The 27,803-nt window shown below is 42.9% G+C and overlaps 1 protein-coding gene across 1 annotated transcript; it reads right to left on the bottom strand.

Moving 5' to 3' along the window:
- Positions 1-5,257: 5,257 nt before the first annotated feature.
- Positions 5,258-20,531, bottom strand: RGS18 (regulator of G protein signaling 18). Its single transcript, XM_082225584.1, has 5 exons — positions 20,147-20,531; positions 17,659-17,760; positions 14,191-14,252; positions 11,080-11,246; positions 5,258-6,399 (listed from the first exon to the last, which is right to left on the bottom strand). The coding sequence occupies exons 1-5, from the start codon at positions 20,260-20,262 to the stop codon at positions 6,142-6,144; spliced, it is 705 nt and encodes a 234-aa protein (XP_082081710.1). The 5' UTR covers positions 20,263-20,531; the 3' UTR covers positions 5,258-6,141.
- Between the last annotated feature and the right edge of the window lie 7,272 nt (positions 20,532-27,803).

The raw sequence follows: 27,803 nt of genomic DNA, 5'->3' as shown, positions 1-27,803 counted from the left end.
AGAGCCGAGGGGCTCTCCCAGGGCTAGCGGATCGCTGCGCTACACCAGGAGCTTGGGGCATGCTGAGCTCAGCGCGCCCCAAGCTTCTAGGTGCGCGCAAGCAGTCCGCTGCCGCCCCAAGCCTCGCGCACCCGGTGGGACCTCCTGCAGGGCGCGCGAGGCTTGCAGGCATTCGCCCCATAAGACGCACCCCGATTTCCCCTTCATTTTTGGAGGGGAAAAAGTGCGTCTTATGGGGCGAAAAATACGGTAGATAATAGAACACTCTATTTAAAGGAAGAGTGGAACTGCCTCTTTTATTCAATGAACTTTATTGTTCTGTATCTGAACACCTGTGCACTGGCTAAAATTTACAGTAGCCCACCAGTAGGCTATTTCAGACCCTCCAGGTTTCCATATTTTCCAGGGACAGTCCTGGCTTTACAGAAGCCATCTTGGTTTCTGATTTGATCCTAGATTATCCCACTTCTCCCTTAGGAGGTCCCTGTTTGCGTCAGAGAAATGTTGAAGGGTATTGAGTTATCTGACCTCTGGGTCATCTGAAGGCAGCGCTGTATAAGGAAGGTTTTCTTTTGATGTTTAATGTTTTTTTATGATTTTATATATGTTGGAAGCAACCAAGAGTGACTGGGGCAACTAAGTCAGATGGGTGAGGTATAAATAGTAAAATTATTGTTGTTATTGAATAGGATATCCTTATTTTCATCGGAGAAATGTTGGAGGGTATGTTATTTCAGTTTAAAATATTAGGATTTTGTGAACACTAGGATTTTGTGGGTGGCTATCTATGATTGCAACTGGAAAGGTGGGAGACGCTGAAGTAGTGGTGCTGTGCAAAAATAATGGAGGTGGAAAGGCAAACCAGATAAAGCCATACCTCGAGTTGAATGTGCTTCAGCTTGAAGGCTTTTGGGTTGTACTCCATGGCAACCCGGAAGTAACAGAGCATGTTACTTCTGGGTTTTGCCGCTCGCGCATGCGCAAATGCTCAAAATGACGGCACGCACATGCGCGGAAGTGGCAAAACTTGACCTACGCATGCGCAGACGCACAGTCACATCTTATGTTCCATTCAGGATGTGAACGGGGCTCTGGAACGGATCCCGTTCGTATCCCGAGGTACCACTGTATGCTGCTCTTTTTGGCAATAGCTGTGCCTTTATTGAAATATTGAGTTAGGCCCAGGGTGTTACCATATTCAGGGCAGGGGTGCCAACTCACCCTCTGGATTGTGGGTGCCCACCGCCACAATGCAACGTCACACACCTGCACGTAGTGCGTGTGATTTCACAAGCACTACTTCTAGGTGTGTGTCTGTGTGATGTCACACAACCACATTGCGGTGGCTGGTGGCAGGGGCTCCTCTTCCTCCTCCACTCAAGGCACCCCTTTCTGTGGGGAGGGACTCAGAGGCAGAGAGACTCTGCCTCTGTGTCCGAGACCCCCACCCCCATTTTTTGGCCTCATTTGCTGGCTGCGGTGGGCAGAGCTGATCTGCTTTTCTCTTTGAGGCAGAAACCGCTGCTCCTGCCAGTTTTTCTCATTGACTTTGTGGGTGCCCGGTCCCCACAATTATATTATTGTGGGTGCCCAAGTACCCACAGCCCCCTGGAGTTGGCTCCTATGGCTCAGGGTACAGAATACCTGTTATGTACTGAGCTTGGATCCCAGAACAATAGGCAGGTAGGATCCTAGAAGGCAGCAACCTGATTGGTCTGCAGAAGTTGCCCAATCAAGCTCCAGGAGGAAGTGAATCAGCAACCTGTTTGGCCTGCAGGAACAGTCCAATCAGGCTCCAGGAGGGGAATTGAATCAGCCAATCACACGGGACCCATTGTGTAAATAATGTATATATAGCCAGAGGTTTTTGGGGAAAGCACTCACTCACTGTTTACCATGAGCTGAAAGAAAGAGCATGAAATCAACACTCAACTCCGAGTATATTTCAATACCCATGCGCTGAAAATATAACACCCCTCCCCCTGGCTTCTCAGCAGATTTTATTTTGTGTGTGGATGTAATGGTACTGTAAGTCTTTTGGGCACTGCAACCACTTTATAAGCTGCATCGATAATGTACACAAATTATCATTCCCATGAATGGCTTCTTTTCACTTCAATTGCTTTTTTAAAGGGGGGGGGATGCAATTTCTGTGCAGTACTGTTGATTATACCACTCATGCTTATTATTAAATCCTGTCATTGCTGAATTATTGAATAAAAACCCATGTTTAATATTTTAAGAATTGCCTTGCGCTACAAGATATCCCTACCAGACTCCCTGCAGCAAAAGGCTGAGTAATTGACACATGTTGACTCTGGGACTGGAGGCATGACTTGAATGGTAAATATTTGAAGATGGGGAGCTCTCCCTCCCTGCTGCCAATTCTCTGTAGACAGCATATTCAGCAAACAGCTTAATTTGAAAACTAGAATGACAGCTTTCTCATGGTCTCGGTGCTTAATTCTCCCTTTCAGTTTTAGCATTTCCCCTTTATTTTCCAACAGCGCAGCATAACTATATCATCAGGCCTCTGATCAACAATAGACCATCCACTTGATTCAGTTACATCGAATAAATGGAAAGTCATTTCCTGCCATTCTGGTAACATACATTTCTTTTAATACTCCTAGTTACTGACGAGTTCCTTTTTAAAACACACTCACTCACACACAAATGAGAAAAGGAATGAGATGAGAACTAGTTGCTTTCAAGGACATATCAGCTGCTGGAATATTTTCTGTTTAAAAAGAAAGAAAAATAGATGGCCATATTTGGTTATGTATATGGAAAGAAGGGATGAGAATCCCTCAGTGTATTAAGGTGGGACAACCTATTAATTTCCGTTTCTCCTTTTTCTGATCTTAAATGGTCTGCCCAATTTCTGCATCGGTTTGTACATTTTGTAAAATTCTGCACAAAAATTCATATGTGTTTCAATTGCTTTTGTGTGTCTGCAGTCTTGCATAATAGACACATTTTTGAATGCAGTTGCTGCAATATGATGTATGTGCATATTATTTTAACCAAGATGTGCATTTTTGTGCTCATGTTGCTCTAATATATGCTTTTTTGGTTGGAATATTGCATCATAGGATTCAGGGGAGTGTGAATTTTGAAGAATAACTGTGTTGGGTGTGTGTATTAGTTTGGGAAGTCTGAATTAGGGTACGTTTGCATTAAATTGTGACACCCCCCAAAAAAAAAAATCTGTTGGATCCTGTAATTGTTATTTTGAAATACTGTATTTTAATTAAATGTTTAAGGGTCACATATATATTGAAATTTAGAGAACAAAGATTTAAACTTGCTGGGAATACAAATATAGCTGATACGACAACTCACGTGAGAGCAGTCTACTTTCATCGTGACTGACTCTGCCAAAGTTATCCTTATATTGCTCTGGAAATGTCTTCTGAGGGAAAACAAAACAAAACATTTTTTGTGCAATATAAGCCAATGAGTCTCAATCCTCCCTCCAGATTTATTTACCTTTCCAAAAGTACAATCTATACATGTCAACTCAGAAGAAAATACTGCTGTCTTCAATAGGACTTACCCCAACTCTCTAGGAGTGCAGCCAAAATGTGGTTGCTCCCTTTACCCATTCCTTACATAGCTAGTCAATCAAATCCACTCCACTTCCCAGTGGGGAGAAGTTGTGGTGAACCACGTGGCAATCCACTCCCCTCCGGGACAGGGGATGAAGTCCCGCATCTCCCGGAAGTACCTGGCCATGTCATTCGCCAGCCAGCCTACCCGCTGGCTGGTGGCGCGTGTTGAGGGGCCTGGTAGGAATTTTTCTACTTGGCAAATTGGCATGGGCCATTTGGTTTTCGCCTACCCCATAGGAATCATCACAACTTTGGCGGTTAGGCATTGGTTGATCTTATGATGGGGGAGGGGAGGTGTGCCCATCACCTGCCCCTCCAAGCTTAAGGGTATTCCGTTAAAGGAATTCGGGAATGTAGATCTTGTCTGAAGCCTGGGGCTGGGCTAGGGCCATGCCACGACCCCATCGGGAACCCAGGGGGAGCTCGAGTTGGTTTGCATCGACAGGGCTCCCCCTACCAGTGGTTGACCCTTACAGGACTCCCTGTGTGATGAGCAGGAGTCAGATATAGTTGGGTCAATTCCAGTGCCTAAGCCCATACCTCTCACATTCTGTAACCAATAAAGTTGTGGCCTAAATTTGCCCAATAACATTAACCTAATATCCGTGTCCTTGTGTCTTACTCATCAATGAGGAGGTGGTCTCGGGCTCTCAACACGCAATCAATCAATCTCCTTTATTGGCATAGAAATGTAGCTAGTCAAAGAACTTAGACTCTGCATTTGTCCCATGCGGGCCAATTTAATTCCTGTGTGACTGCAATCCTATTATTCCCTGAGACTTAGTTCATTCATTCATTGGGACATATGCTAATGTCCAGGCTGTGTATAAAACCCAAAACTATTTTACTCCAGCCATATATATGGTAGCAAGATATCATGGATTCCATATCTATGTGACACTCTAGCGCGATAAACCAGGGAGGCCAAAAAGTCAAACTCATGAGTTACACAGAGCTTATGAAGGGATGGGGCTATTTCTGTAATTTTTGACTCAGTTCTCCATTGTTCCCATTAAGTCAGGTGTGGGGGAACTTTGGCCCTCCAGATGTTTCTGAATTACAACTCCCATCATCTCTGGCCAATGGTTATACTTGCTGGGGCTGACTGGAGTTGTAATATATGGAGGGCCAAAGGTTCCCTATACTTGCATTAAGTTCAGTGGAACATAGAATTATAGAATTGTAGAGTTGGAAGGGACCCCAAGTGTCATCCAGTCCAACCCTCTGCAATGCAGAGAAGTCAGCTAAAACATCCATGACAGATGGTCAGCCAACCTCTGCTTAAATCTGACTGAGAAACCGATGAGTGAGGACAGGATCTGTTCTTTTCCTCAATCAGATGCAAGGGGAAAATCAATACTTTCAATAGGCTCCTACCTCATTTATAGACCGAAGAGCATCTCTTACTTTATACGGGAAGTTGTCTCCCCAAAGTAGTGATTTTTTTCCTTCCAGAAGAGTGAAAGCTAGAAATTCAGTTGTGTGGAAGAAAGGATCTCCTGGACAGGTTCTTACAGACACAGGGTCATCATGGCTGTAGCTTTTGTATTGTTGTGCTCATCACACGTCTTTGGACATTGAGGAATTCTAGGGGTACAGTGATTACCTAGATTTGGTTCCCTTTTGAAGGAGGTGACTAGAGGTTTATTGGTGCTTGGAAATACTGCATTTATTTACAAATACACAAGTTGAGTGTAGGTGGACATGTAGCTTAAACACTCCAACAGACAGCCAAAGTCTACTGTTCTCACATCAGAGTTCCAGTAGTACAGCGAGCATCTTAAGTTGCTTGCAAAGCCTGAATTCAGTCTCTTCCTCTGAGTCAAGCTGCAGTCTCACACACAAACATCTGGATTACCTCAACCTTAGCTGGAAAGAAAGTCTTCCCCTTTCTCTGTTTTTCGCATATTCAGAACCATCCCAAAATGATCCTGTATCAAGAAGCAATTGTGTAAATATTTAGTCCCATGGCGACATTTCACTTATGCTGAAACATCCTCTTCTCTGCATTAAAAAAAAATAAGGTTGAGCATGAATATTTTTACATCTAGCACATCTCGAAAATATTTGGTGCCTCTCCAAATAAATGAGGGCCATCTGGCACCTGTCAGACAGGTCTGTTTTGCCCCTACAAAAATGTGTTTATGTTGTAAGAAATAGAGATTTCCTTACTTTAATTTGACATCTTTTGTTGCATGTGAGATGCAAATATACATATTTGTATCTAAACCATTATGCTGCATGCATGCGCTCTAAAATCATGAGGCCCTTATTATGAAATTGTGCTCCCTGTATTAGTAGCATCTGACTGCAGAGTGAACCCAAGACAGTTACAAAGCTGCTCCCCATTCATGCATTGGTTGAAGCTAAGCACTGAAGACTTCACAATGTGATCATCAGCAAGTTAACTTGGACACCATTCCACGGGAATGGTGAAGTTCCACTCATGTAAGCCATTTGAGGCAATGTCCTGCTGCTCCCGCCAAGATGTTCTCAAACGGATGGAAGTCCAAGGGAGAATATTTATTTAAAGCCAGATGGCAAAATCTGGCTGGGCATCTTTGAACTCGTTGAAAGTAAAAGAGCGTGATCTCCTTCTAAGAGCAGAACAGCCATGAGGTCTGCCGTGGAGTAAGTCTAGGTAAAGGTTGGACCTCAGGAAGCGTGGGTAACAGTCTTGCTCCATCAGGGCATAGATTTTGGTCTGCGCAGCATCAAATGTGTTGCGTGTCGGGTGACTCATGCTCTGACTGGTGCACGTTTTGGTGTTAAAGTCAAGGTTGACCTAGAGAGAAAGAGAAAGAGGGGAAAAAACACCTCATATGGCAAAGCAAATATTATTGATGGCGTTTCTCAAGCTTCTCTCTTAATGAGTACAGTGGTACCTCAGGTTACATACGCTTCAGGTTACAGACTCCGCTAACCCAGAAATAGTGCTTCAGGTTAAGAACTTTGCTTCAGGATGGGAACAGAAATTGTGCTTCAGTGGCGCGGCAGCAGGAGGAGGCCCCATTAGCTAAAGTGGTGCTTCAGGTTAAGAACAGTTTCAGGTTAAGTACGGACCTCCATAATGAATTAAGTACTTAACCCGAGGTACCACTGTACATGGCTTACCCTACAAGTTCACATTCAAGTCCTGTGCATACAGGAATCATGTACAAGCTGACGTGATTTTCCACACATGACCAAGGAACAGATGTTGTTGAACTCCAGCTCCCATAATCTGTGACCTTTGGTCTTGCTGGCTGGGGCTGATGGGAATTTAACAACATTTGAAGGGCCACAGGTTCACTATCCCTGCAACAGATGCTTGACTACACATAGGCTTGTGAAATTGTTTCTTTTGGATCAAGGATACACATGTTCTAGACATGAAGTTCATTAGGCGACTAAGGGAAAAATCTGGTACTCTGCTTCAAGACCTTAAGATTGTATGAAAGTGGGGAGGGAAGAAAAAATATTGTTAACAAGTGCGTCACGTGGTTTTGTGGCATTTTATCCGTAATGTAGGGGGATTCACCATATCTGCACTGTTGCATAAAGTTATTTATCCACTGTAGCTTTTAAAGTGTGCTGAGAAGATAAATTCTAATACTTGCAATTTTGTTTTAAATGGCAAAGTGTCTTTGCACTACAGAGGAAGTCAGCTATCTGATTTATGTGAGCTTTGGGGGAAGTTGTGTGTGGTTACTGCTGGGGGGAAAACCTCAGTTTCTGCTGAGTTTCAGCCTTAACAGTAAGCTTCTACACCATAGTTTAATTTTTAAAGCACTCTTATACAATTTAATGGGACAAGGGTGGCGCTGTGGGTTAAACCACAGAGCATAGGACTTGCTGATCAGAAGGTTGGCGGTTCGAATCCCCACGACGGGGTGAGCTCCCATTGCTCGGTCCCAGCTCCTGCCAACCTAGCAGTTCGAAAGCATGTCAAAGTGCAAGTAGATAAATAGGTACCACTCCAGCGGGAAGGTAAATGGCGTTTCTGTGCGCTGCTCTGGTTTGCCAGAAGCGGCTTAGTCATCCTGGCCACATGACCCAGAAGCTGTACGCCGGTTCCCTTGGCCAATAAAGCGAGACGAGCGCCGCAACCCCAGAGTCGGTCACGACTGGACCTAATGGTCAGGGGTCCCCTTACCTTTTATACAATTTAACAGTCATGTCCCTACTGCCAAAGAGTTTTGGGAACTGTAGTTTGGCAGGGGTGCTGAGACTACCTGGAGACACCTCACAGAGCTACAGTGCTTAGTACCCTTCACAAACAATTCACAGGATTCTTTGTGGGTGATGATGTGATCTAAAAACCAGTTAGATCTCATTGCCACAGCACATCTTAAGGAGTTTGGGAAATTCTAAAGGCAGTCACACGTTCATGTTTTATTAATGAAAATGATAAAATAATAATAATAATAATAATAATAATAATAATAATAATAATAATTTATTATTTGTACCCCGCCCATCTGGCTGGGTTTCCCCAGCCACTCTGGGCGGCTTCCACAGAAACCAAAAAACACTAAAATATCATACATTAAAAGCTTCCCTGAATAGGGCCGCCTTAAGATGTTTTCTGAATGTCAGGTAGTTGTCCATCACCTTGACATTGAAAATAGCAATAATAATTAATAAAAATAAAGGCAGTCACACAACCCCTATCAACATGCAGGACTCGAGCAGTCACAGGCTGTTCGAGCCCCACTAAGGTCAGTCATCACATTGTTGCTAGGAGAGCACACAAACCACAGATAGATGTTTATCAAATCTTCAAAGAAACATGATTTATACTTCTGTAGAGAATCATAGAATCATAGAGTTGGAAGAGACCACAAGGGCCATCGAGTCCAACCCCCTGCCAAGCAGGAAACACTATCAGAGCACTCCTGACATATGGTTGTCAAGCCTCTGCTTAAAGACCTCCAAAGAAGGAGACTCCACCACACTCCTTGGCAGCAAATTCCACTGTCGAACAGCTCTTACTGTCAGGAAGTTCTTCCTAATGTTTAGGTGGAATCTTCTTTCTTGTAGTTTGGATCCATTGCTCCATGTCCGCTTCTCTGGAGCAGCAGAAAAACAACCTTGCTGGATCCAATGAAAGGCCCATCTAGTCCAGCTTCCTGCTTTCCCCCATGGCCCAAAGGATACCTTCTAGGAACCCACAAGCAGCACATGTGTGTTGTAGCCTTCCTCCATTGTTGTTACCCCAGCAGTTGCCATTCAGGTCAGGAGCATCCCACAACCTGAGATTTCAGGGCTCAAACCTGAGACCGAGGGGTGGCCCCCTGATGATGTCACTGTGGGCAGACCTTGGCGATGTCAGGGCGTGGTTCTTCCTCTGTGCTCCCTCCTGCCACTGAACCCTGGAGACGGAGGTTAATTGGGAGAGGGGATAACCCCCCTAACACCTATGCAATCATTATACTACCTTTGGAACTGGATGTGGCATATATGACTAGTCGCCACTCATCTCTTTTTCCTCCATGAACTTGGGCTATAAAGTTAGGGGAAGGGACATTGGCTCCCATGAGCTGCATGAGGCTACAAATTTGAGGTGCAGTTAAAAGGAAGCACAGTCTGTCTCAAACTGAGATGCACAGGGGCAGGGGCACTATATTTATTTTCTCCCACAGAAACTGAATGCCTAGCATTCCTACCAGGAAAAAGTATTTGCTCCTGGTACCAGTATGCTGTTTCCCAGCCAAAGAGCCTGAAGCGGATTTCAGTAATAAGCAAAACATACTGCTACATGTGGGGATAATGCTGCCACTGGGCTTGGGATGATATCTTAACAGTGTACCCAACAGGCTGTCCTGTTAGCAACACAGACCACATGAGTTGGGGGAGCATTGCAATATGTCTCAGTGCAATATATTTGTCCAAGTTTTATTGGACTTCTAACAAGCCAAAGGCTTGAGTAGGTAAAAATGTGTAAATTATTTCATTCTACCAGGGTCATCTTAAGCATATCTGGCACCTTGGTGCAAAGATCCCTCTAGTGCCCCCCCCCCCGGCAGCTCCAAAAAAAGTGAGGGGGCGGTGGAAAATGTCCTCTGCCTCCCCCACAGCCCTGATCCCTGGCATGGTGGCAGCGATCAAGCAGGAAAACATGCTGGCGGACATGCTCTCTAGCGTCTGGGTGCCCGAGAAGGCAGACTGGGAAGGCTGCATGCTGCCTTTTGCCAGGAAGCAGGAGGAGGACAACGACCAGGAGCAGGGCTGTCTTTAGCAGATGCAGAAGCTTGGAAGGGATGCTGCGAGCAGCTTCCGTCCTAAGCCTCTGCAGGGATTGCTCTCCTCCTGAGGAGGCTTGGGAAGGAAGCTGCACGCCCGCCAGCCATATAGTTGGTGGGGCACAGCTGGCAGGCATGCAGGGAAAGGGGAGGCTGCTGGCAAAGCCACACAGCTCCCCCACTCACTGGGGCGTGTCAGAACTCTGCTTGGCCAAGCCGATAAGGCCTCATCTTCCTCCGAGCTGAGCCTTTGAAATCGCCTCTGACATGTTTAATGACCTGAGCCTTTGATAAGGCCCCAAGCACATTCTATCCAGCAGGGTTCCCAGCACAGGGAAGAGAGGAGGGGTTTGGCTACATTGTAAAGAGTTTTATTTCTAAACTACGCAGAACAGAAAAGACATCCTCTCTCTATGAAAGCAGAGAGCAACTGATCAAAGGAAACAGGAAACCACTAACATCACATCCCGTCTCTCCCCTTCCCGTGAGACTTGAAGGTCTCTGGAAGGTCTCTGGAATCTCCTATAATAAGATATGCTGATATGCAGGTCTTCCCTACTTGACATGATGGACATTTGGCTAGTAAGATACAATTAAGAACCTGGACTGAAACATCAACCGCGTGTATATTTGTTTACATGTGATATGTCACTAATACACCATCATTAGTGGAATAAATTTTGGAATAAATCTGTAATCAATCTTTTTAGACTATGATTATTACTTCAATGCTGTGTTTAAGCTGGTGATTTGTTTTATTCATTTGGCTTATTATCTGAAATCTTGGCAATGTAATAGGAATGGTTTGTATGTAACACTAATTACATCTATAATTATGGGTTTAGCAGACAGATGAAAAGTAATTCTAATGTATTAGCATCAAATATAGGCAGATACATATGGGCACATAAACTAATATTTGTACTTCAAGTTGATGTTGTTGTGGTAGCATGTGCTATAATTTCCCCGACATGTTTTCAAACTGTGGCCTCAATGCAAGACAAGGTTAAGCAGCGTTCAGAACAAGGCCATGCATTTTTACTCAGAAATAGGTTCTACTGTGTTCAATGGGGCTGACATCCTAGCAAGTTGGTTTGGGGTTTCATCTAGGTCAGTCTATTTGTCCATCTTGCCTGCTATTGTTTTCTCTTCCAGGCAGAGGTTTTTCCTACCACCTGTTGCCTGAATATTTTTAAACTTATGCAAGGCAGATTGCGCCAAAAGGACCGTTTTCACTATACCTCTTTCGGAGCTTCTTTTTCTATGAAGGTCTCATAAATGGTCTTTGCTTTGAGTGAAAGTTGGGAAGCTTCTGTGTTCTTCTTGTAATCTTCACATGCCATCCAAAATTCAATGTTCTCTTCACTAAACTCACTTTTCAGGAACCTTGTGAATGCATCTAATCCACCTGCAAAAGAGATAATCATTCAAAGCAAGGCATATTAAGTAATAAAACATAATTACATTTCTTCAATTGAAGTTTAAACAGAAACACCCTTTTCAGTTTAATAATAATAATAATAATAATAATAATAATAATAATAATTTATTACTTATACCTCACCCATCAGGCCGGGCCTCCGCAGCCACTCTGGGCCGCTTCTAACAGGATATTAAAAACACAATAAAACATCAAACATTAAAAACTTCCCTAAACAGGGCTGCCTTCAGATGTCCTCTAAAGGTCAGATAGTTGTTTATTTCCTTGACATCTGGTAGGAGGGCATTCCACATAGCAAGAGAGGTCAAAGGCCAGGCTAGTTATCTCCGTGATAACTAGGTTTTCTATAGTCAAAATAAAAAAATTCCTTCCAGTAGCACCTTAAAGACCAACTAAGTTAGTTCTTAGTTGGTCTTTAAGGTGCTACTGGAAGGAATTTTTTTATTTTGACTATGGCAGACCAACACGGCTACCTATCTGTAACTAGGTTTTCTATAATTTTGTTTTCTTTCGAAAAATGTCCAGTTACAAAATCAATTGTCTGTTGTGATTTAGTTCAGACACATATTCAGAACCTCAGTGAAAACTCGCTAGAGATTACAGTGGTGCCCCGCAAGACGAATGCCTTGCAAGACGAAAAACTCGCTAGACGAAAGGGTTTTTCGGTTTTGCGTTGCTTCGCTAGACAAATTTCCCTATGGGCTTGCTTCGCAAGACGAAAACGTCTTGTGCTTTTTTTTTTAAAGCCGCTTGAAGAGGCGCAGTTGCGACGGACCGTGCTTCGGAAGACGAAAAACATCGCAAGGCGAAAAGACTCACGGAACGAATTCTTTTCGTCTTGCGAGGCACCACTGTATAAGACCTAAATGGGGGTATGGGAATAAACGTTTAGAAAATAGAAGGCCCCATATCCCTTTTCTATGTTCAGTGTGACAAAAATGTTATAGGGTGTGTGTGGAAAACACCTCCCCTTTCTTTCCCCGTCTTGCCAAATGATCAGTGAAATTATATCGATTCATTTATAGGGATATTGACACCAGAGTTTTTCTTATTCCGGCATGGCCATATCTGCACCATACCTATAAGTACTATAATACCACTTTAACAGTCATGGGTTCCGCCAAAGATTCCTGGGAACTGCAGTTTGTTAAGGATGCTTAGAGTGGTAAGGAAATTGCTATTCCCCTTACAAAGCTAGAATTCTCATAATTGTTTGACAGTCAAACGCTATTCCCAGGAAACACAGGGACGGGAATAGGTGTTTCCTAACAACTCTCAGCACCCTTAACCAATGGCAGTTCCTGGGATTCTTAGTTGGAAGTCACGACTATTAAAGTGATAGCATTGGGCTTTAAATGTGTGGTGTAGAAGTGAGCAATGTTGAAATTTACATGCTGACTCTTGTCCAATTTTGTAGAGTGGTACCTTGGTTCTCAAACACCTTAGTACTCAAACAACTTAGAACTCAAACACTGCAAACCTGAAAGTAAGTGTTCCGGTGGGTGAACTGTTTTTGGAAGCCAAACGTGCTCTGTTTTGAGTATTATGCTTCCAATTTGAGTGCCACACTTCCATTTTGGGTGTTACAATGAGGTCTATCTGTTTTTGCTATTTATTTTGTGTTTTTGTTTTTGCAGCTCTTTTTTGTGACTGTGTGGAACCCAGTTCAGCTACTGATTGATTGATTGATTGTGTGACTGCAGTACATTGTTTATTGCTTTCATTTTATGGATCAATGGTCTCGTTAGATAGAAAAAATCATGTTAAATTGCTGTCTTAGGGGTTGTTTTTAAAAGTCTGGAACGGATTAATCCATTTTGCATTACCTTCTATGGGAAAGCGCACCTTGTTTTTGAAACGCTTTGGTTTTGGAACGGACTTCCGGAACAGATTAAGTTTGAAAACCAAGGTACCACTGTAAATGCACAGCAATAGGTATCAGTTGTCTGATCAAATTCAGCATTAGTTGATAAACAAATTGTGCTAAGCTGATTTGCATCCCTACTTTTAAATGTTACATTTTACGAGGTTCCTAAGACCAGCAAAAAAGGGCAGCATGAGTGGACCCACTAAAAACAGTGAATTTAAGTTGGTCATTCCCATGGATTTAAATGGTTTACTCTGAGTATGGGGGGAAAAAACTCATGTGCAAATGCAAAACCACCATAGATCACAATGTACTTGGCTTTTAACCTTACAATGAGCAAGCCTTTTCCTTACTGTAATTCCTAATGGTGTATGACATTTGAAGAGTCTTTTTGATATGAAAGATCTCTACTTCCAACAAATAATCATTTACAATTCTCTGTAAATATATAAAGTGGTACCTCGGGTTACATACGCTTCAGGTTACAGACTCTGCTAACCCAGAAATAGTGCTTCAGGTTAAGAACTTTGCTTCAGGATGAGAACAGAAATTGTGCTCCGGCGGCAGCAGGAGGCCCCATTAGCTAAAGTGGTGCTTCAGGTTAAGAACAGTTTCAGGTTAAGTACGGGCCTCCGGAATGAATTAAGTACTTAACCTGAGGTACCACTGTAATGTACAAGTAACTTAACCCTCAACTGTCTACGAGGATTCCTCACATCACCTTTGAGCAATATGGCCCACTGAATAATTGTCTCCTCTGTCTCCTCTAGAGAAGCTCGGCCACTTCTAAGTTTCCTCAGGTCTGTTTTCTGATCAAAATTCAAGGCCACGCTCCACAGGAATCCATTTGTTGTTGGAAGTCGGACTTAATAGACTTCCTCTGTTTACACATGGCTAGTCCTCCACCACAGAAGAATAATCACAAATGAGACATTTCAGCATGAAATATAGTTTTGAGCCTACTTTCAAAATGAAAGAAAGTGTGTGTGTGTGGGGGGGGACCTTTTATGCAGCATAATTCCAGCTGAAAACCCTAACACAAACCTTTCTGAGAAATCAGTTCATCAAAAGATTCGCCCCACTTCTTCACAGTTTCAGGGGTTTCACTGCGAGAGACCAAAAAAAGAGAGAGTGGGGTAAGGAAAAATAGTTATGCATTTTGAGTAATTTGGAGGATTTCCTCTACAACACATTATCTCCTATTGCTGTCAGTTTGCCATATTTTACGCAGCGTTGAATCAGATTACTTTGCAAAGGGGAGCTCTTTCCCTCAAGCCTTCAAAAATCGTTTCTCTAATTTTGCTAACATTTCTCCCACTATTGAATTGTGCAGATCCCCCCTCATCTTCAAAGTGTTGAGGGGAATAAAAGTACCGTACTTTTCCGTGTATAAGACTAGGCTTCCCCCTTTAAAAATCATGCTAAAAAGTGGGGGTCATCCTATACGTGGGTAGTGAATAGGGCAGATGTTTGATTGGCTGCTGCCACAGCTGTCAGCGGCTATTGTGTTGCTGCATCAATGGGTGGTGTCGATTGGCTGATGCTGCGGCAATTGGGCGGGCGATTGGCAGCTTCTGCCAGCGAGGGGACAGTTGGGAGGTGGATTTTGCGACGCATGCGGTTGAGCGATATTCAGCATTGCCCCCTAAAAAAAGCTCAACAACCTTTTGCCATCTCCGATACGATAATCTTTATTGTCATTATCCCATACAGAACAATGAAATTGAAAAAATCTACATCAGACATTCAAAAACCAACAAGCCTGCTACCCCAGCTATCCCAGCCTAGTTAGCCCCCTAAAACTCTGATACCCCATATTTAAATACAATATAAATAATTCATCCTAACAAAGACTCCTCTCCAGGGAGCTCTCAGCCGCAGCATCTGCACGCGCCGCCATCTTTAGAATTTTTCTCCCCCCATTTTCTGAAATGTCAGTCCCCCCAAAATAGGGGGTGTCTTATCCATGGGGGCATCTTATAGACAGAAAAGTACGGTACTTTCCCACAGATATTATTTTGTTGTGTCCCTGGTCTTTAAATAAATAATAAAAAAGCCCAACCATTCTCTATGGTAAAGATCATAAGACAATGGGGTCAGCTGTCTTTTCGAAATGGTGAGGAGAAAAGCACAAAAGCTAAAATGAACCGCTTTCACTGAGATGGGGTTTCAAATGCAGCCTGTCTAAGAATCTGTGACCACAGGCTATTTTTAACAGTTCGCAGGAAGCTCTATGGTGCATACGCAGTAGCCCCGTAACACTTTTAACACACGAAGCCTGTCATTTTTTCAACAGCAAAATAACATTTTTTCAAATGTCATGCTATTTCTGAAGCACCGGATTTTATTTTATTTTATTTTATTCTGGTGGCAGGGAACGGGCAAGGACAGTGTATTTTTTTTTAAAAAAAAATCAAATATGGCAGACTGTGAATTTTGTTTATTGATCTCTGGTTCTGTTGTTCACAGAAAGGTAAGCAGAGATCTCATTCGTTCTCCCTGCGAAAAGGTTTGGGGAATGACCTTTCGTAATATTTGCTTGGCTGCCCTTTAGGGCTGTAGGACTTATGATTAAGGCAAATTATTACACAGCACTTCATAGAGTAATGTAAGCTGAAAGAAAGGCTGCAGTTCCCAAGGAGGTTACAATATAAATTTTAGATATCTTGGGGAGGGATAGACAACAGAGAGAGGGGGAAGCAGGGCAGGCAGGCAAATTCAATGACAGCAAAACGAGGAAAAACGAGAGAAAGAGAATGAGAGAGATCAGGAGGGGATAGGTGAGTTATTAAGAGGTTCAGACAACCATGTGATTTTAGCACAGTCAGGGGGTGAAACTCACAGAAAATCTCTGTTTATAGTAAATATATTGCTGTTGTATGTTCTTACTTATTTATTTATTAAACTTAATAGTCACTTGTAACCTGAAATTTTCTAACCGACTTACAGCAAAGAAATGTATATACACATACATAATACCATGGCCGGGCTGGGGTGGGGTGTGAGATCTTATATTCCACTGATATTTTGTATAACATAACAAAACACAAAAACACAACACAACAGCTGTATAAATATTAGCAAACAAAACCCCACCTTTCTTTTCTCCCAACGTTATACTCTATACGATATTAAAGTTTCACAATGAATATAACTTTATGATCTGAAAAAAAATTAGACCATGTATGTACTTTTGTAACCCAGGAAAATCTTTAATAAAAACAAATTAATAATAATAATAATAATAATAATAATAATAATAATAATAATAATATTGGCTGCTGAACCAATGCAATTAAATAATTTAAAGTGGATTGGCTACATTTTCCTTCAAAATTATAAATGCAAAATGCTTTGTATGTCAGCATCACAAAAGAAATAGCAACACTCACATAATAAACAAAGCAATATCCACACCCAGCAATTAGCATATAAGCAAAACCTCAGCCCCCTCGCCTTAAGTTCATATTGTTTCATTATTGACTGCACCCCTCCCCCTCGTTTCCTGTCATCCTTCCTTCCTAACAGAAGTGATGGCATCAGACTGGACATTGCTGAGGTTACACTTTCTACATCATATGGCCCCTATTCTGAGCGTATTCATATTTCCACACATCTTTGAGTCTCCTCACACAGCAGGCAGGGTTGGGAGCTTTCTCCAGGTTAGCAAACTCTAAAAGCAAGTCCCTATTTTGGCTGAGCTCTGTGTCCCGCAGCAACATTGACTAGGCCAATCAAGGCCAGTTTAGAATATCACACGCTCCTTTGGCTTAATGGGAAGTTGAGTATGGGTAGCAAGGCAATTTTGAAAGAGCCCAAAACAGAAAAGGAGAAACAGTTTGAATTATAGTGCCTGCTTGCTGCTACTTTTGGGGAACTGAAGCTTGCTGAGGATTAACCAGTTTGTTTATGCATGTCCTCGGCTCTCAACTGCTCAACCTGTACTCTTTCAAATAAGCAGTTATTCCAAAATAACCACGCAGTTCTCATAATCTTTGCTCAAAAGGAAACGGACTCCATTAAGCACCTGATCGCTTGGAGAGGTGAATGTTAAACTATGTATATAGATAAATGGCACAGGTCTCATGCTGGAAATCTTCTGGAATCGGACAGGGCTACTGCCTGGTATAGGGACGTGGTTGGCACTGTGGGTTAAACCACAGAGCCTAGGACTTGCCAATCAGAAGGTCGGCAGTTCGAATCCCCACGACGGGGTGAGCTCCTGTTGTTCGGTTCCTGCTCCTGCCAACCTAGCAGTTCGAAAGCACGTCAAAGTGCGAGTAGATAAATAGGTACCACTCCGGCAGGAAGGTAAATGGTGTTTCCGTGTGCTGCTCTGGTTTGCCAGAAGCAGCTTAATCATGCTGGCCACATGACCCAGAAGCTGTACACCAGCTCCCTCGGCCAATAAAGCGAGCTGAGCACCGCAACCCCAGAGTCAGCCACGACTGGACCTAACGGTCAGGGGTCTGTTTACCTTTACCTTACTGCCTGGTATTATTGCCCACTCACCTTGAAGCCATTGCCAGTTTCTCAAATTTGTGAAGTTGGGCATCTGGGTGCAATTCAGACTTCTGCAACAGGAGACTCAACCGGTTATTCTTTTCCCGATTCCTACAAGAGAATTTGAGCCGCTACATATCACCACTGCAAGAGATTTTCAAAGGCCTCCCCTTTGCTAATGCACATTTCTGAAAAGCTGATCATTTCCCTCTCACATGCTATTGCACTAATGTTGATGTTATTTCTTCCATGTTTGCTATAGAGAATAACAAATTTCTCACTTACACCTTTGCATACATTTACATGTTGAATCACCTGCAAAGGGTAAATGAAAGTCTTTTCATCTTAACACTCAGATTTAGCTTGCAGGTGGGGAAGGGATGTGGATTTAATTGTAGTAAGCAAAGAGAGAGGGTCAAGGTCTTCTGGTGCTAGTAAAAAAACCTACTAAAACAAGGAAATGTAACACAAATTGCAGCATTAAAACTGTTAACTACAAATTAGGTGAGAACTACAGCAGACATCTGTCTGTCACCAAAAAGAGCTACCTGAATTTCTCCTTCTCTCCCCTCATAATATGTAATATTACACAGGAATGGATAGATTGATTTTATTTGTGGTGCATACCAATTTCATATGTATCCATTCATAAGTCTGTTCCATCACATTCTTGCATTAATGTGTGATTTGGAAATTTTTGTATTTAAGAATATTTTATTACAAGTTAGGTTTTTAAATATGAGTGAAATCCAATTAGGTCATCAAGTAGAGCCACTGAAATCAAGAGACTTTAGTCCAATGAATTCAATGGGTCTCCTATGAGTCTGTCAAACAGTGGATGTCACCCTATGCATTTTATCTCAGTGTATCCATTCCTAAGCATATTGAATCCCAAAATATGAAATGTGCTACAATGTTCTGCACAATGTCTTTGCAACTGTATTGCAAAATTCAGAGATGTGCAAAATCCAAAGGATAATTAACACTCCAGTTCATGCATTAGTTTGGGAGGTGCAAATTAGGTCAGTTCACTAAAAAATGTGGATAGAACTACATTCTCATTCATCCCTACTAAGAAAAATAAATTTGTTATGCGGTGCCATCACACTTTGAGCTCCCCTGTCCCACTCCAATTCATCGATTGCCATTTGTTGAGGTGAGGAAACTCAGAGTGTAACAGCATCATATCAGGTGTTATTAGGAAGAGAGAGATTTGTGGGGCTGGAGTTTTCGACAACAGCCAGAACATCTAGTTCCAGCCTTAGCTGAGACATTAGCAAAGGCCTGTTTTAATTACCAGGTTTATTATTTGAAAACAATCAATGTAATGCAATTAAGTCTCTGTACATAATTCTCACCCTGGCAGTTCCTAATTTACAAACTCCACTAAAAATGAACCTGGAAAGTTGGAAGTAAGACCTTGCCATACTCTTGGGGAGCCTTGCATGCTTGGAAAATGCCCAGTTGTCACGCATTGTTTCTAACTGGGTTGGCAAATAAGAAGTAACATAACATAATAGCAGCAGCAAATTATATGTACACCAGTTAAAAATTGTTGTAATTAAGAAGTATATAAATCAAACTTTGACAAAAGGAAAGCAAAACCCAAGCTCCCTATAACCTGAGAACTAGCTTTTTTAAGTAAACAGAAACAATATATCTATTCTTTTCCCCCCTGGGATGCTATATGGCTTACCATTAAAGCAAAAGAGTTTAGGTATTTGTTAGCAAATTGATATGTCAGCACTTGAAACTTCACAAGGGAGTGTTTTTCACCCTATTAGCAGTGTAAGTCTTGCTTTATAATTCAGGGTATTATTTTTGGAGGTATTGAAGGGCTTGTGCACCATGTCTTTTGTGGTCCCTTTTCCTATGTGAGTCCTCCTCTTCTTCTCCATTGTCACCACTACAGCTTCACCTGCCCTCTTCCTCTGGGCCTAATCCATATAACGAGAGAGAGAGAGAGAGAGAGAGAGAGAGAGAGAGAGAGAGAGAAGTGATGGTTGCCACCCCTGTCACTGTCCTTGACTCTGTCACCTCCCAGATTTGGGGGCAGTTAAGCTCTACTGATTCCAGTGTCATGCAGGTCAACCCAACTCCCTAAAAAATAACAATGTAGAGTAGCACATAAAGTTTCCAGACTGCACTGTGTTTCTGACACTGTAGGCTCCAGTCAATTGAAGTTTATGTCGCAATACATCTGCTAACCTTTCAGATACTAGCAGAGACTGCCGTTTTTGCTGTTGCACATTTGCAAAGCTTTGGGAATGTTCAGAGTAGTTGAGTAAAGCTTGTACCCGAGAGTCAAGGTCATGGTCATGGTCATGGTCCCTCTTCCTTGGAGCTGCAGCCACATGCAGGAGAATATTGGAATATTTTACCCTCCCTCTCTAGAGGGCTGTTGTCCGTGCCTTGCAACAGAAGGTAGTCACCAACCACTCCTTTGTGCAGACAACAAAACATTCATCCTACAAAGGCAAACACCACAGCCTCTTACCTGCTTTTTGTGTCTGGCTTTGACCCCTCTTTATGCATGGATTTCATTACTTTATACAGCGATTTCACTCTTGAAGTAGGATTTAGCTGAGGGGATAAAAGCAATGGATTCTCCATTTTTCTCTTGCCAGGTTCCTCTGAATATACTTCACTCTTCTCTTTTCAGTTTTCATGTGACACCTCCTCAGTGTTGGTTTCCTATAAGCAGTTTCTCATGCGGTCTCCGTCTTGATTTGGTATTGGTTAAAGGCCCGTAGAGTTTGTGGGAGGAAGCTCCCCCCTCCCAATCGGCCTAGCTCGAACATCGAGTACACCAGATCTTTCAGGGCTCTCCTCTTCAGCTGCTGTTTCTTTTTTTCAGGCCTGATTACTAACGGGCCAGCATTTTGCAAGTCATAAAGATAAACAAAGGCTTTCCCTCGGATGTAGCTTGCGGTTAGTGTATGTGGAACATGATCGACTGTCAGACACATTTGGCATAATGTGTATTGAAACCAAACAAAGAGTCAAGGATTTTGACGAGAGAGAGAGAGAGAGAGAGAGAGAGAGAGAGAGAGAGAGAGAGAAATGTATTTCCAAGTTATTTGTGTGCCATTCTTCATTTAGAAAATTCATACTGCCTTATGTGGATTCTCAGCAGTAATAAGAGTCACCTTACACAACACTATCAAACCGATAGTTACGTAAATTCACCTTTTGCAAGTACTGCTTCTTGAAGTTGTTACGTTTGACACTGGTATTTGCTAAGACATACGTGGAACACAAAAAGCTTCTATTTGGACATTATGTTTAGAAAAAACTGATTCATTTGTACATACTTGGAACACAAAAGCTTCTATATGGACATTACGTATATAAGAACTGATCTATTTGTATTTCCTGTTCTAAATGTTGGTCCTTAATTGCCTCTACTCAACTAGATAATGTGAAAAGAGTTATGCTTATATGATGTATAAAGAATTTATATAGTTAAACACAACCAGTTACGTTGTGGGTATATTTGTAACGAGAGTCACAGCAATGCTCTAGCATCATATGCTTCCAAACCATTCGTGTTATTTGTATATAGAACTTCATAGAATCATAGAAACTTAAGAGTTGGAAGGGACCCCAAGGGTTTTTCAGTCCAACCCAACAATGCAGGAATCTCAGTTAAAGCATCTATGACAGGTGACCATCCAACCTCTGCTTAAAATCTTCCATGGAAGGAGAGAGTCCACAACCTCCTGCGGGAGACCGTTCTACCTTCCTCCAAAACAATGAAGGCTGGTGTGGAGAAATGTTGAGTCTGTCCATTTATGCTTTGAATAAGGTTTGTGTGATCTACTGGATGTAAGGGGGCAACGATCAGAGATGGAGACCTCATACTACTGCCTTGTAGTAACTTAAGGTTACCAGATTTTTTTCAAAGAATCTGGGGGCACTTTTTTTTTAAAAAAAGAGGGGATATTTTTTCTAAAAATTATTATTATTTTAAAAAGAAGTAATCTCTTCTGTTGTCTCCTCTGTCACACGGCCTTCCTCTGGGCCTCAGCCTGCTCTCTTGGATTCTCCATTTGGGCCTGGGCTCAGCCATGTGTCCTTGCCTTCCCGGTGCTCTCCCACATCTCCTCCTTTGCGGTGGCAGCGTGGCAAGGTCAGGGCTCCCCTCTTTTTTTCTCCTTCCTCTTTCTCTTTCCATTGGCTGGATAGCCAGGCGCTCTCTCCCCCAGCTCGATTTGGGTTGTGGGTGGGGGGGGGGGTCAGCAGTTCCCCCAGTTGACATACCAGGTGTCCCCGGTTCCCCCTCAGCAGTGGCAGTGGCAGTGGTAGTACAGTTGGCTCTGGCTGGCTTCAGGAGCTGCTCACTGCCGTTACACCCACCATTTTGCCTTGCCGGAAGTCCCCATATGATGTGTCTTGTGCCGTTGAACCAATTACACAACATTCATTCCCTACTAATAAATCTACAACACTTAAAATATAAATCTGGGGACATTAAATGAAATCCAGGGACATTCCAGGGAGGGTAGCTTTTAATATTTATGACTGGTGCCTTGATTAGGTTGCACGTTCTGGTTAGTGAAGAATGGGTACTTAACTTTCAGTTGACGAGGGATGTGTGAGGCAAAGACTAAGAGAAAGAAGAGGAGGAAGACAGTTGCTGAGGCATGAATATTCACTGCCAGTGTGTCAACAATATAACTTTGGTGAAGATGAAAAGGGAACTGGAGGCCATGTTAGGCAATGAGGCTGCCCTGGGTAAAAGCTCTTACCAGAAAAAGGTCACACAAACGGGCTTTTAAAATTAGCTAATTTGTCCATGTAACCAGAAGTTAACAAATGGCCGGAGTTTAGCTGTAGGCAATTTAGGCTGAGGTGAAAGTGACATCAACTTGCGAGTCCTTAGAAACTATCAGGCACATGTAAGATCCCCAAGTAAATATAGATAAATTTTTCCTTAATATGAAATAAAATATATTTCATTCCTTAAATGAAATATCCCCTTAATAAATATTCTTAACAAATTATTCCGTCTCCAGCGCTGGTGTCAAAGTCACTCCTAAGCCAACTATGCTAAGCTACTTGGAAGTTTTTAAAGCATGCTAAGGGAATAGCTGGCAGAAGGAAAGGGTGATGGTGAGGAACTCCAGATTGCAGTGGCATGGATTCCCTGGACCCTGAAATAAAAATATTGACGATGCAGAAATACTTAGACTTGTATTTATAAAAAGTGGTCCTGAGGGAACCATTTTCTTCATGACTGGGTTATGCCATTTTCTACATATAGGAACCCTGTGATGTTAATTAGGCTGAGGGAGTACACAGTAAAGGTAAAGGGTAAAGGGACCCCTGACCATTAGGTCCAGTCGTGACCGACTCCAGGCTTGCGGCGCTCATCTCGCTTTACTGGCCAAGGGAGACGGCGTACAGCTTCTGGGTCATGTGGCCAGCATGACTAAGCCACTTCTGGCGAACCAGAGCAGCGCACGGAAACGCCGTTTACCTTCCCGCCGGTACCTATTTATCTACTTGCACTTTGACGTGCTTTCGAACTGCTAGGATGGCAGGAGCAGGGACCGAACAACGGGAGCTCACCCCGTCACGGGGATTCGAACCGCCGACCTTCTGATCGGCAAGTCCTAGGCTCTGTGGTTTAACCCACAGCACCACCCGCGGAGGGAGCACACAACTGGCCCTCTATTGATGAGCTTCATGTCTGGTAGGGGATTGAACCTATATCGCCAGTGAAAGCCCAGCACTCTCTTCCCTACTCCCAACTGACATTTCCTTTTAAGACTCTGCTGCAAAGCAGGGACATCCATCAACTTGACACTCACTGCACAAGCTCCCATGGATGCCAGAGTTGCATATGCAATCCAGAACAGTGGGCTTCAGAAGCAATCCCCTTGTATAATTAGCATCTACAGTTGTTTATGATAATTGAATAATGAGATGGGCTCGAAACGTGCATATGTGTGAAATAGCTCTGTAAGTTCACCCTTGGTTTTCAGTCTTGGTCTCTGCATCTGTTTCACATCCTGAAACTCGAGTCTAACCACAAACACATTTAGTAATAACTTCTGCATTTTAAAGAAAAAAGGACAGCTTCCTTTTCTTTCTGGATCCCCCCCCCCTTCGTTGCATGTTGTCACTTTGTTGCCTGGGTATGATCTCTTTCAAACATTTCACATAAATTACTACTTAATAAAGATAAAATGGTACTTCTTCATAAAGATAAAATTTACACAATAGAGCTTATGTGCTCCTGCATGCTTGGTTCTGAACTCCCCCCCCCCTCTTTTCTTTTCTTAGCATTTTTTTGTTTTTTTTAAAATATGCCTGTCCAACATTCTCTCAGCTGCTGAGCTTCATTTCAGGATCCAAGATTAGGATTTCTTTTCAATTGGCATATGTGACAATCAGGGTTAAAAGTCAGGGCCCGGCAGTGGCTATTACTAATTAACTGCCTTAACATCATCACCCTACAAAGCACTTTACAAAAGTAACATAAGCAATGCCTAGATCTTTGCCCTAAGTGCAGTGCTGGATTTACGTATAAGCTAAACAAGCTATAGCTTAGGGCCCCACTCTCTTGGGGCCCCCAAAAAAAAATTAAAGGGGGAAAAACTGGATGTACACTTCCAAAATATAAGATAAAAATTATAATAAAATGAAACTTACATACAGCAACAGTGTTTTGTTATGAATAAAAAATCATTTTAAGTTGGAGCTTAATAATTATTTCACTATTAATATACTTTTTCTTAATTGTATTTCACTATTAACATACTTCTTAATTGTAGTTCAGTACAACAATTACTTTGATGAAATGCATATTTTGTTATGCGCAAATGGTTTTAGATACCTATTAGGTCCATAAATTACCATATAGCATGTATTCAACACAAAAAACAGTGACAATTTGTTGTTGACAACGGACAGCTGGACATATCAAGGGCCCCGTTATCTTCAGTAGCTGAGGGCCTCATCAAACCTAAATACGGCCCTGCCTAAGTGTATTAGTCTTTGGCTGTGTTCAATTGGTAAAACATGAGACTCTTAATCTAAGGGTTGTGGATTCGAATCCCACATTGGGCAAAAGTTCCCTGCATTGCAGGGGGTTGGACTAGACTGCCCTCATGATACCTTCCAATGCTATGATTCTATGTTTCAGTACTCTGAAACCAGTGTCCTCCCACTGCTGGTTTGGGAAGTGGTGTTTACACAAGTCAGCCACATTATGTATCTACCATGTTGTCCGCCCCCCCTGAAAAACTGCATTTTGTTGTGCAAACCAGCATTGATCCAAACTAAGGAAAAAGAACAACCTAGCTACATTTTAAGATGGTATTGGGCAGCGGCGTAGCGTGAGTTGTCAGCACCCGGGGCAACGCAAGTAATTTGCGCCCCCTAACCCGGGGCAAGGCAAGTAATTTGGTCCCCCCCTAACCCCTAACCTGTGAGTTGCCGCTGGCGCTGCCGCCCAAACGACGCCGCTTGCCCGGAGGAGGAGGGGGGCAGAGAGGCGAGGAAAATGCAACGGCCCAGCAGCTGCAGCAGCACCGGCGGAGGCGGGGCTGTGAGGAGGGGCTGCCTGGCGCGTCCTCCGCGGCGAGCGCTGAGAGCCGCTGCCTGCCGGGCGCCTTCAGCCTGGACGTGCGCACAGCTCGTCGGTTCCGCGAGACATGCGGCTCCGCTACAGCCTGCACCCAAGGCTCTTCGGCGACTCCGGAGGCAGCGAGCGCGCCCCCCCAGATGTTGCGCCCGGTGCGGCCGGCCCCCCTGGCACCCCCCACGCTACGCCACTGGTATTGGGCACAGCCTATACACAGACAGTAGTGAGGGTTGCCAGAGAGACAGGAGTGGAGGAAGTTAGTATACAGACAAATCATATATGAGAAATAGCATGGTATGTTTCACCCAAGGAAGGAAGAGGCAAGGATGACTAAATAGCAGAGGAAGCCCCCAAATATAGGGAAAGAGAAAGGTAAAAATGAACAAATCCCAGGGTATGGTCTGAATGTTTATGTGGCTACTGCCTTGCTGAAATTTATGAGATCTGAATCTTATCAGATCTGATCAGAGTCTGATCAGTGCCTCCCCAGGAACCCACCTTAACCACATGTAGAAGTTATTGGGTTCAATTCCATGTCAGGAATATAAATATATATAATATACAAATATTTATAATAGCATTATTATTTAATAGGTTTCTATACCACCCTTCTCCTGAAGATCACAGGGCAGTTTGCAATATAAAAACACAAAAATACATACCATAATAACAAAAACAATACCACCACCCTGTTTAAAAGGCCATAGATTGTTTAATTAGCCAAAGGCCTGGTTGAAAAGGAATATTTTCGCCTGGTGCCTAAAGGTGTATAATGAAGCTGCCAGGTGAACCTCCCTGGGGAGAACATTCCACAAACAGGGGGCCATTGCAGAAAAGGCCCACTCTCATGTTGCCACCCTCTGGACCTGATGTGGAGGAGGCACACAAAAAGGGACTTCAGATGATGTTTGCAGGGTCCAGGTCAGTTCATATAGTGAAATGTAAGAAAATGAAACAAACAAATACAGTTGCACAGCATTTCTCTAGAGAATAGATCCACTTTGCCCTAATTTAGGGTAAATTTGCCACACCACTTTCTGTTAACTCTCCTGCACCCCTAAATATGGCTTTGTACTGTCTGCCCTTCCCATTAGCGTCATTATTTTGTATGCTGCGGTGTGTGTTCTCCTTTCTCAGCCTCTAATTTCCTCTGAATGAAGCTAACCTAATTTCAATAACCCTTTCTGACTGTCACCCTTGAATTGTGATATCAGCTTCCCTCTTCTGATATCCTCTTATATTATTTCTAGACTTAGTGCAATCCTAAACATGTCTACTCAGACCTAATGAATTCAGCAGGGCTTACCCTGCTAGGATTGCAGCCTAAGATGCCTTTGTGCCATCTTGCTTAAATAAAGCAATGCTAGAACTAAAAATGAAGAAAGTGTTAATTCATTCCTGAACATGCAGCACTAATAATGCTTGATAGATCCAGGCAGCCTGCCTGTTTGTCTTGTTTCCTATTAGTTTCTGGTTTTGAATGAGGGAAAATGTAGATTAGAAGGGCATGTTTGTTTTGTTTTGTACACACACAACGTTGTTTAGGTGGTAATAGCCTCTCACATGCTCATTTCTCTCAGTTGAGGAGGGAATCTTACTGAGATATGATCCATAGCCAAAAATAAATAAATAAGTCACCTGTGCTTTCCCACACATGCAGAATCAATTGTCAGATTTGAGATTGATTTCTTGTCAGCATTTTGGGAGTTAAGTGAGAAGTAAGTGATGCCTCTTTAGCACTGGTGCACAGGGAGAGGATATTGTAAAACGCGTCTTATCTTCGAACCAGCCTCGCTCCCTGACAAAGGTGATACACAATCAGCAAGCTGGGAGATGGGAGAAAATTTGGAGATGGGCTTGTTGTAATTACACCCACAAAGGAAAAGGCAAGCTGTTTCAACTGAAGCAGTTAAACTGGCCCTACACATAATCTTTTGAGAATAATCTGGCCGCGATTGTGAGAGGGATGGCCCCATAGGATTCTAAATCTTGTTGGATAGTAATATCCCAAGCAAAACAAAAATCACCGAGAACCACTACTTACATTTTGAAAGATATGATTTCCTCTTGGACTGCAGTTCCCTGGAGATATAGGATAACCACGTAGCTACCACTATGACCTCTGACTAATAAAATGGGTCCTCAACTAATAAGATTTCTCTCTCTAACACACTATCTCCCTTGCTACCTCTCTGTCTCCTCTTCACTACCTCTCTCTCTTTCTTCTTACTCCACTCAAAGACAAGTCCTCTGTTAAGTTATCCAGTGATGAAATGTATTACAATGGAGGGTATGATGACACCACTACTTTAGCAACCTTGCTAAACAATTTCCATTGTTCCTCTTAATACAGTGGAACCTCGGTTGTCGAACACCTCGGTAGTCAAACGTTTCTGCTTTCAAACGTTGAAAACCTGGAAGCAACTGCTCCAGTTTTCGAACAATTTTTGGAAACCAAACGTGCTACGCGGCTTCTGTTTTGAGTTTCCCTATTGTATTGAGGCTTCCATATTGAGTTTTCTGTTTTTGAACATTTTGGAAGTCGAACGGTCTTCCGGAA

The sequence above is a fragment of the Podarcis vaucheri genome (genome assembly GCF_965113315.1).
Source record: "Podarcis vaucheri genome assembly, chromosome: 6".
In the NCBI taxonomy this organism is placed as follows: Eukaryota; Metazoa; Chordata; class Lepidosauria; order Squamata; family Lacertidae; genus Podarcis; species Podarcis vaucheri.
Note: the sequence above shows the minus strand (reverse complement) of the source record. Positions and strands in the feature narration are given on the sequence as shown.

Excerpts from the sequence above, each read along its gene's own strand:
- RGS18 (XM_082225584.1), bottom strand. The coding sequence starts at position 20,262 with ATGGAGAATCCATTGCTTTTATCCCCTCAGCTAAATCCTACTTCAAGA. Across the intron at positions 11,247-14,190 it reads TGAACTGATTTCTCAGAAAG|GTGGATTAGATGCATTCACA; the intron begins GTTTGTGTTAGG and ends TCTCTTTTGCAG. Across the intron at positions 6,400-11,079 it reads AAAAAGAAGCTCCGAAAGAG|GTCAACCTTGACTTTAACAC; the intron begins GTATAGTGAAAA and ends CTTTCTCTCTAG.